This window comes from Gadus chalcogrammus, chromosome 16 (genome assembly GCF_026213295.1).
Source record: "Gadus chalcogrammus isolate NIFS_2021 chromosome 16, NIFS_Gcha_1.0, whole genome shotgun sequence".
NCBI classification, from domain to species: domain Eukaryota; kingdom Metazoa; phylum Chordata; class Actinopteri; order Gadiformes; family Gadidae; genus Gadus; species Gadus chalcogrammus.
In genome coordinates, this window is record NC_079427.1 from 21,586,696 (window position 1) to 21,597,282 (window position 10,587).

At 46.4% G+C, this 10,587-nt stretch overlaps 1 protein-coding gene across 1 annotated transcript; it reads right to left on the reverse strand.

Moving 5' to 3' along the window:
• Window positions 1-1,015: 1,015 nt before the first annotated feature.
• Window positions 1,016-10,538, reverse strand: arcn1b (archain 1b). The gene is made up of 10 exons (XM_056612020.1): window positions 10,196-10,538; window positions 9,298-9,561; window positions 8,534-8,713; window positions 6,264-6,469; window positions 5,834-5,995; window positions 5,413-5,578; window positions 4,867-5,014; window positions 3,847-3,955; window positions 3,015-3,219; window positions 1,016-2,733 (listed from the first exon to the last, which is right to left on the reverse strand). Exons 1-10 carry the CDS (start codon window positions 10,196-10,198, stop codon window positions 2,644-2,646), a joined length of 1,533 nt encoding a protein of 510 aa, XP_056467995.1. The 5' UTR covers window positions 10,199-10,538; the 3' UTR covers window positions 1,016-2,643.
• Between the last annotated feature and the right edge of the window lie 49 nt (window positions 10,539-10,587).

Genomic DNA, 10,587 nt, shown 5'->3' on the forward strand with positions numbered 1-10,587 from the left:
GTCCTGCTGGACTGTTCTCTTTCATTTCGAAAGCCAACCGGCTCGGAGCTTATCTGGCTGCTCATTCATCCGTTAAGTGGACACGCCCTCCTTTATGACTGGGGGGCCGCTATTAACCCCATCCCCTGCTCCTCTTGGTTACCCCCCGCCCCCTCCCCCCCCTGCTCCTCCTGGCTAACCCCCCCTCAACAGCCCCCTTCCTCCCCCACCCCTTGGAAACTCCAAATAAGGTTGCTGTTAAATCTCCCTCGGCTCTGAGCCAACCTCTACCTCGGGTGGCCATCTGTTGAGTCCCACAGGGGGATTTGGTCCAGCACCCTTCGATAGTTTCGCCAGTCTACACGTTTTGATAGACATATTATACCGACCTGCTCATACTACTCCTCAAGAGTTTCTGGGCTTAATCAGGAGGGATTCACCCATCATCTTGTTTTCCTCTTCCTCGTGCTGACACACACACACACACACACACACACACACACACACACACACACACACACAGGTCTCGAGCTGCCCATGGGAGGTTGTTCATGAGTCATACAGGTACCTACAACCATGCAGTGTTGAGTCTATGCTCCCCGACTGGGACAGTGAAAGGCTTTGTCTGCAGGCCTTCAGGGTTAGGTTAGTCATTCAGAGCCCTGCCACGTTGCTACGGAGACAATTATATATTAAGATGTAAAACATAACATTGTAACATTGATGACTGGTTCATGGTAGAAAGACATATCAGGCGTATGCTCATACAATGCAGTCGGATTTGAAAGTAGAAATGTGTCTCCATGCTCCACCTGTTGGGTTCAGATCTCTCTTCTTAGGAACAGGAATAAATTAAAGCCATGCACTTCAGGAACCAAAAGGATATGAAGAGATTAATGAAATGCAAATGATACTCATTAAATTAATTGGATTCTTGAAGTTAGTCAAACTGAAACTATTTTTTCTCTACAAACAATTGGTTAAAAGCTCCCCATTATTTGAGATGGTTCAGCAGTAAAACAAAACAAGACTTGCATTTTTAATAATACATTTTTTATTTTGTTAAAGATTCATTCTTGTCATTTTCTAATTGTACACTGGAATGTTAAGATTCCCCTTTTTAACTGTCATAGTTAAAATGCTCAATCCAGTTGTTTCTTCAACCCCACAACCATTGCTAAATTGAAATTTGGGGAGTAAAGAAAAATATTTAAAATAGAAACAGAAAATATTAAACATTAAATCAGAATTGTGGTTGGAATAATGAAGACAATTGGAAACAAAGTATCCGAGTATGAGGACCTAGAAGAGTCCCTTTGAGATCTGAGACATGCAGAGTCCCAGTCCCCCCCCCCCCCTGCCCCCCTCCGTCTGAAGGGAACCAACCAGGCTGCTGGAGCATCAGCTCTAGGGTGGACTGAGCCCTTCGGCCTTCTGCTTCACACTTGTGGACTAGGAAAGGATCTTGGTAAAAGGCTTAATGGCGGGCCATATAGGATATGATACACATTTGTGAGCTCTGACCACTTCACCTAAAGTCATCCCAACATAAGGGAGCAGTGACCAGTTGTGTTGTGAAGAGGTTGTTTGGTGGTCAACAAACCTCAGCAACATTTAAAACACGTTGCCCGGTAGTTCCAACATTTGACATGCGGCAAGAATCCCTTAATACCTCAAATGCTAACTTGCTATAAATCGTTTATCTTTTCTGATTAGCTGAGAACTAAACATCAACAATTCAAACAGGGAAACAGTGAAAAGTAGCCAAGTTACAATAACAAAAAGAAGCCATTGTGACGGTATTGCTGATGAAATATTCAGATGGTAGATAGATTATCAACCATTTGCTGCTAGTAGATTTACCAGCTACAAAATATACTACCGCTCCAAAGCCATAGATGAGGTGGGTGCCAGGAGGCTTGTCCAAACCAAACAAATAATTTCTTTATACAATGATCCAAACAGCAAGAGGAGAACATAGCATTGTGACTGACAGGCAGATCATGATTGACACGTCTACAATTCTGAGCTTACAAAGAACAATAAAAGCTCAAACCTTCAAGATCTACTTTACCCAGCAACCATTGCAACGTGGCGCTTTGTATACCAGGAAAGAAGAAAAGCGAGGAAGTCTGATGTCTGGGATCTGAACTTCCAGCGCTTGGCATCTCAAGATGAGTGCACAAAAATAAGGAAATAAAAAAGGAGATAGGCAAGTTTATTTTTACATTTAATGGGGTGGGCTGACTCCAAGCCAACCTCCTGTACTTCCTCCGCATGTCCCCCCTACTGTGGAACCACCCCCTCAGACCCCATCCCTTAAGCCCACCTCTACCTAGTCTTTCTGTGGAAACAGCATTTGTTTTATCATCCGTCTGCATCATTATTACTCATCACTTGAATTACCAGTTCAATTTTTCACTCTTTATATATAGATGATATTCTCTCATACAAACATATAAATACATCATCAGTGGCCCCACGCTGGGGAGGGTGGGGGAGGAGGAGGAGGCTGCACCAGCCTGTAGATGTAGTCTCTGGAAACGGTACACAGGGCGAACTTACGGATTCCTCCACGGAGCTCGCAATTTAATTTTGTTGTTGGTGTTGTAAATTTGTTTTGCTTTCACGCTTTTCTTAAATTGTAAATCGTATCTACATTTCTTACAGGATTTCGTATTTATCGACCACAAAGGAGGTTTCCGAGGAGAAGCGAGCAGAGTTGTCCCCGTCCACGTGTGTTACTTTGGCCACCTGCAGCAGGAGGGACAGAAGAAGAAGAGGTCAGAGCCTTCATCATGAGGCTTCAGAACCACATCAAGACCGCCACCGGCCTCTCTACGCAGCAGGGAACTCAAGCCATCTTAATGCTGCTGCTGCCGAATGAATAAACCTTGGTTCCAATTCTGGCCACTGGCCTTGCAGTTGTGCTGCATTACAGTCAGTCAGAGGTGCCATAGGATCTGCCTCTAGTTGGATGAAGCAGTAGGCTCTCTGCTCTGTGTGTGTGTGTCTCTCTCTCGGACGGCACTCACCTGGATGTCGCAGTAGCTGCGCTTGGACACGAAGGACACGTTGACGGGGAAGAAGTCGTTGGGCTGCCCTGCGATGCTGAACTCCAGGCTGCCGCTCTTGTTGTTGGAGTCGATGACAGGCAGACACCACTCCAGGAGGTTCCGTCTGCTGTCATGCTTGTACTCCCCGTCGAGGTCTCCGATCACCGGGGCACCCACGCCGGACCTGGGAGCGCACCGCAAAAACAAACCCTGCTTTGAGAAGGCAGTAACCCAGCGATTGAGAGGTAAAGCCCCAACACCCCCCCCCAGGCAGAAGGTAAATCAAGCCCCATGCCCCATGTGTTGTAGACTGGGCACTATGGTCAAGTGGACATGTGCGCTTTATTTTTTGATCAATTTAGCAATGTCTGCGTTTTCCAATTTCATAAAAATTGTGTTAACGTACAATGTCAATTGGATCAGTGTACATAAAGACACTGGTATTTTGGTCATAAAGCAGCCGATCCCCCAGGCTCCCAAACACAAAACACTGGAATTAATTCAGAGCGGGAGACATAGGAACACATGATGATGGGAGAGAGGGAGGGGACTCCCTCCTGAAGACAAGACCCTGTTCAGTCATGACGCCAACAGGAATACACCATGTTATGCTACAAGAATACACCATGGTATGCTGCAGGAATACACCATGTCACGCTACAGATAGTGTTAAGTATAGGTCTAAGGCGGTAGTTTACCACTCTGGATGATCAACACCTCATCCATACTGCAAAGAGAGGCGCGTTCAAATCACTACCACGTCTCAGGATGTGACCGGCTCTACGGCGCCCAGCAGGGAGGAGGTACTCACGGGACGGGGATGGTGATAACCACGTCGTTCAGCTCCAGGTTCTCCTCCTGCAGCTCGTACTCGATGTTGACGTCACAGCCGGTGCCACTCTCTGAAGGCCAGCAGTTAACTGTTGAAAAAACGACCTGTTAAGACCCAGTCTACGACAAGACCCGCTAGGACCAAGTCCACGCCAAGACCGGTGAGGACCCAGTCCACGCCAAGACCCGCTAGGACCAAGTCCACGCCAAGACCCGCTAGAACCAAGTCCACGCCAAGACCCGCTAGGACCAAGTCCACGCCAAGACCCGCTAGGACCCAGTCCACGACAAGACCCGCTAGGACCCAGTCCACGACAAGACCCGCTAGGACCCAGTCCACGACAAGACCCGCTAGGACCCAGTCCACGACAAGACCCGCTAGGAGGACCCAGTCCACAACAAGACCCGCTAGGGGGACCCAGTCCACGACAAGACCCACTAGGACCCAGTCCACGTTAGTACGTATATACGTTTATTTTGTTGGTAGATACTGATACTGTTGGGCAATCATTTATTTTTCCATATAGCCAATCATGGTTATTGTAGATCCTCAATTCATTATGCGATCGCTAGCGCAATAATACAGATAGTTATGTGGATAAATTAAAGTTTATTAAAGAATGCGTTTCTGTGATAGGTGCTACATCACTGCATCATGGTCCTTTGAGCATCACGATCATATCCATAACGTTAATTTCCGCTAACTTAAATACCAGTTCTGTTAATGATTTATCGTTCACTCAGGTTAACAGGGCTGAGCAACAGAAACATCTCTAGATGCAGAGCAGGACACAGATTCTAGAGATTCTCTTCGGAAAATGTGGTGTTCAACCCTTAATAGCAGCGTAGGAAAGACTTATTGTTGAGCCTCCTTTCAGCTGGTCGAAAACTTAACACTACAACCTACAAAAGCATTCCTATTTCGAAGTCACCGAGGCAAACAGTAAGAGAACGTTGAATGCAGCATGATGGGTTTGCCTGTGTGGTGCTGGAGACTCACTGGTCAGGGGGATGAGGGCTTCGTCCGTGGTCTGCAGCCTCCACTTCAGCACGCCCACGTCGTTGTTCAGGGGGAACGACTTCTCTGGGTTCTTCAGACCAATCACCGACTCGGCCGTGAACAGCTTCTTGTCCACGTTGGGATGTGTCTTAACACAAGGAGAGAATAAGATGAGGTCCACTAAACCACCTCTTTTACGGTGTTGGACATTACAACTATTTGAGGGTTGTGAATGACCATTGTTTTGATCAGTGTGGTAATCCTTTGATTATTTGGTGCATCGTTAAATAACGAAAAATACAAAAGCATTTTCTTTAATAATGCCCACATCAGGTATAAAACATAATCAAGAAAAAGTATTCAAATCATAATTTGAGTCAGAAAATTATGAAAATGGACATTTCTGATGCAGCAAGCACCTAAAAGCTACTTCAGAATCTCGGCTGAGAAACTATTTAAACAATACGATCACATCCCTACAGCCCAGTGGCCAAGAACCATTAGTCCTACAAAAAGGGCCAAGGAACCAGGAGCTTTAACCAGTACCTGAAGCTGCAGTCCTTTGTTGTCGTTGTTGATGATCATCAGGCGAATGCGGCCGCTCTTGTCGTCCGAGACACGCAGCGTGATCATGCCCAGCACCTCCATGTTCTGGAGGCCTCCGTCACGGCCACACGTCAGGGAGATCTTCTCCTCCACCCTCAGGTGCACCCTGATAAACCCACACCATCAGCATCTCCTCCACGCCTCAATATTTGTCATCCCAACACATATGTGGTCTCATCCGAAGCAGCTTTCATTCTTCATATCAACATTCGGTTTCATTCAGAGATCCAAGTCCTTTTATTGGTAACAATAAAATTACTTTTATTGGTAACAATAAAAGGACTTGGAACAAAAAAAAGTCATCTATTTTTTGTTCAGATAATTTTCTGAAGAGGCTATGGTGGGACGCGGCTTGACTTACCCCTCTACATTGGCCGGCGGGGGGAGGATCTTAGATGCATCCGAGCCCCTCTTCCCAGCAGAAGGCATAATGGTCTCCCCCTCGGACTTGAGCTTGTCCACAAAGTTATCCACCTCCTTCCCTCGGGCACCTAGCTTCAGGGCTTTGCTGGGGCCACTTGGTCTGCAAAAAGAAGCCCTAGTTGATAGCCTATCTTATGACAATTACCAACCACAAGGCCCCGTTTCCTGGTTCTCTCCCCAGGACAAATGTGGAAATGACACTAAATGTATCCACATAATTACGAGCAGCTCAGGAATGTAAATACAATAAAAAAAAACATGTCGATCTTTACGCCATAACAATGAACCTTATATCCAATATAAAATAATAATATAACTCCTTCCCCGCTAGATCCCGAATCTCGAGACAGCGAATGTGAGCGGTGTACCTGGCTGGAGCGGCTACCATCTTGGGCTTCTCTGGCTCCATGATGGTGTCCGTGATGATGGACCCCGAGGAGATGCTGGTCATACCACTGTTGCCGAATCCTCCGAACGCAGGCACCTTCTTGCCCGAGCGCTCGGCGTCTCTCCTGGCCTGCTGCAGCTCCTTGGCCTTCCTCCTCATCTCTGCCTTGGCTTCTCTCTCCTGGGTCTGTAGGGTAAGGGAGCAGAGGTCAGGGGTCAATGGGCCTATTGAGAACTTACAACGGCCCCCAGGGTGGGTCTTTCTAATGTTTGCATTATAATTTATTTTTTTAAGATACATTTTTGAAGTTTTTAACCTTTTTATTGTTAGGTAAGACAGGATGGTGGGGGAGAGAGAGGGGAAGACGTGCATATTCTAAACAACTTTAAATTTAAACCAGGCAGCCAGTGTTACAGTTGCTTGTACGGCTGAATTGAGCTTGTGCGAAACAGCCAAACTACCCGGGTACGCAATAGGGCTGTCCCGAATTACTCGAATATTCGAATACTCGTTCGGAAAATTAGTTTTCGAAGCTTAAATCAGTATTCAGAGCTTCGTTGTTTCACGTATTTGACGTTACCAGAGCGAGGGAGGCAAATTATAAGCGACACCAAGCAGAGTGCTTAGTGAAATGCTAACCGTAGCTTAGTTGTTTGTTTACGTTTGCTGTACAGCGCCGCGCCAATCAACTGTGACTGGCTTGCTGCAGAGCGTGAGCATCTTGCGAATACCCGGTCAATATAATGGATATAATATGGACACAAGACAATTAATATTCAGTATTTGTTATGGATTTATTGTACAAATTCCCTGAAAAGATTCACGTTCCAGGATGAATTGAAAAGCTCCCGCAAGGGCTGAGAGGGCAGAGGACAGCTGATTTGGTACGGAACAACAGCTGTCTGCTTTTTACGGGGAAAAACTAAGGAACTCCAAATTACTTAGGCCTACTAATCAACGTTCAAAAGCTATTAAATCTTCAACAAAATATGCAGATACTGTCAAAATTCGTTCCAGGGAGTATATAGGGATTATTAATGTTGTTTTTGATGGTGTTTTTCTGGAAAGAGTATTCGAATATTTGCTCGGAAAAACCAACAAGTATTCGAAGCCTGAAAAATGGCATTCGGGCCAGCCCTAGTACGCAGGTTTGATTGCGCAAGCTCTCTTAAGGCCAATTTCCAGCGGAATCTGCACAGAAGCGGCAAGGCAGCAAACCCTATTCTATTTCTGAAAGTATCCGGTTCGCTGCCGTGTCTCAGAAAACGACTACAGCCAATCAGTTTGCCTTTGCTCATGAATATTCATGAGCTCACATCGATCCCTATGCAATTCACATCTATGGTATCAATAGCTAATCAGTGGCAAAGAAGAAATGTAAGTCTGCGTCGATGCCTCGCAAGTCCAGTGTCGCGAGTGGACGTTGCCATGACATCTAGAAATCATAGGTCTACCGTATTTAATGGGTTATGTGTATGGTTGATTATAACTCGTGAATAATATTGTATTAATCATTCTAATTACAATTCATATAGGCTATTATAATTCGGCACGTCTTGAGCCATCAGTCGGAACGTGTCCGTGCCGCTTCCAGTGGGGATTGCGGTACGGAACACAGCCGCTTCGCTGCCGTGGCGCTTCCGTACCGGTTCTGGTGGAAATTGGCCTTTATGAACACTAACGTTTCTTTGCACTAATTAATTCGGAACCCTGGCCGAGAACCACCACTACGAGTCTTTACCAGGACCTTTCAAGTGCAGAGGTCACCAAGAATGTGACCACGGCAATTGCCCGGTCCTTCAAACAATACAATTATTTGATTTTTATTAAGTTAGGTCAATGCAGATAATAATATTTGATATTTATATATTGACTGCTAGGAACCTCACCTCTCTGACTGCACTAGGAACCTCCTCTCTCTGACTGCAAGGAGCCTCGCCTCTCTGACTGCAAGGAGCCTCACCTCTCTGACTGCAAGGAGCCTCACCTCGCGGACTGCTAGGAGCCTCGCCTCTCTGACTGCTAGGAGCCTCATCTCCGACTACTAGAAGCCACACCTCTCTGGCTGCTAGGAGCCTCGCCTCACTGACTGCTAGGAGCCTCGCCTCTCTGACTGCTAGGAGCCTCACCTCTCTGACTGCTAGGAGCCTCACCTCGCTGACTGCTAGGAGCCTCGCCTCTCTGACTGCTAGGAGCCTCGCCTCTCTTGACTGCTAGGAACCAACCCACTCTGACTGCTAGGAGCCTTACCTCTCTGACTGCACGGAAGACCTTCTCCTCGTGGGAGTCCATCTCTGTGAAGGTGCGGATCTGGGCCAGGTTGACGTTCTCCCTGTAGCCCAGTGCAACGATCTCGTCAAAGGCAAAGATCAGGTCAAAACAGTGCTCTGATATCTCACTTTCCTCCAGCACGCGGCAATACTCTGGGATCTAAGGAGACCGGGAATAAACAAAGATGAATCAGAAAGGAACAGGCAAAAAGTATTGGCCTGGATTGTAAACAACCTGATCAGAGCGGCTCAAGGGGTTTCAAAACTCTAGTTCTCAAGTTCCATTAAAGCCACGAAAAAAACAGAACATTTATCAAATAATATAATTTTTTTAGCAGGAAGAAAATAAACACCTGCATTGGCTTTGAAAATAGTTTAATTTAAAATACAATTTCTCAAAACACATTTATTAATTTATAAAACTTTGGGAATTATCATTTAGCAGGTTACCTTTACTCAATGGTGTACATTTTGCACCAGTAGTATTGATGCATAAAAGCAGATGGAATATGAGAATATGATTAACTTGGTTATGATTTTAACATTATCTTATCATATCGTCAGACTATCTGAACGAAGAGGATGAACCCCACCCCTTTTGTCAACATGTCGATGGGACACTTCGCATTACTTTTCATTAGACATTATTGTTACAACATAATAACTATATTTTGGTCAGAAAGAATTCCCAACAGTTGCGGCCATGTCCACACATTTGTACAGGCCAGGTCTACGTTTCCTCACCACTCGGGAGAAGAGTCTGAGCGTCTCCAGGTCTTCCAGGATGTTGCTGTTCTTAGTGGTGATCAGGACCATGTAGAGCTTCTCTAATGGCTGGTAGACGTAGCGAACGCTATCCGTCTCCACGAAGGTGTGCTGCTTCCCGGTGTTCATCAATTTGGGGAATGCAGCCAGAAGACCCTCAATACGAGTCCGGGTCATCTCCACAAACTGCCGGGACACGATTGCTTTCCCGGCCTTGGTGCACACCGCCGCGGCCAGCAGCACCTTCACCACACAGGGATGTCATCACCTCTATACACAACACTCCACCAGACACCTGCTTCGTCCTCATTGTGCCAGTTAAGGAACAATTATTTCGTAATGGGAGATGAGCTGACGCGGAATTGCAGAGACAGGTTGGCTAGCTTGATTTAAATGAAATGGTTTCAACTTGGGAACGTAAACTTTAAGGAAGTTGGATATTTAGACCGCATCAAGTAAATGGCACGGGACTTGAATAGCGTTTATCGCCTAACGATAAGGAATATTGGCCAGAACATCAGATAATGACGAGCCGCAGCTAGATAGCTGTCAAGCTACCTAGCTATCTACCTGTCTATCAGGCTAGCTATCTAGCTAGGTAGCGTACCCAGACAGCTAGCTAGCCGTCTATCGTTACCGTCAGCAGACTGCGGTTAACTCCTGCTTCTTTACAGCCGCACTCTGCTCGGACATACAGAGCAGATCTCTGTGCTTTGAACCCATTACAACACTCGTCGTCAAGCAGAACGAGCTAATGAGCTCAAAAATGTGAAGTCCTTCGGCGTCAGATGAACTGGGGCTGCTGTCATGTTAGCAGATGTTATGATGATACAAAGAATGAAGAATACCAGAACTATCGAGTCGGAGACACACTCACCATTTTGGTCTCTCTGCGGAACAACTATATCTGATCCTTTAAGTTCGGCTCCTGTGGTTTTAAGTAGCTCTTAAACGTCGTATCTCGAGTTAACAGTGGACTCCGAGCTGTAGGACTGTTAGCTAGAGCTTCAATATGGCGGCCAGACAGAGCCACGTCTCACCGGAACACAGCGCGAGACCAGAGAAACGAGACCACCGGAACACAGCGCGAGACCTGAGCCACGTCTCACCGGAACACAGCGCGAGACCAGAGCCACGTCTCATCCGGAACACAGGGCGAGATCACCCGCCTCTCTGGGATTGCATTGACGCGGGCATCCGCGCGTCGGACTTGTTGAACGTCCTTGTTCACCTTTAGTCCATCCATCCTTTATAACGAAAGACAGGTCT

Bases quoted from the DNA above. Each gene is read 5' to 3' on its own strand.
- arcn1b (XM_056612020.1), bottom strand. The intron at 8,714-9,297 runs GTGAGGAAACGT...CGGTCTCCTTAG, and splicing joins TCAGACTCTTCTCCCGAGTG to ATCCCAGAGTATTGCCGCGT. The intron at 5,996-6,263 runs GTACACCGCTCA...TTCTTTTTGCAG, and splicing joins ATGGTAGCCGCTCCAGCCAG to ACCAAGTGGCCCCAGCAAAG.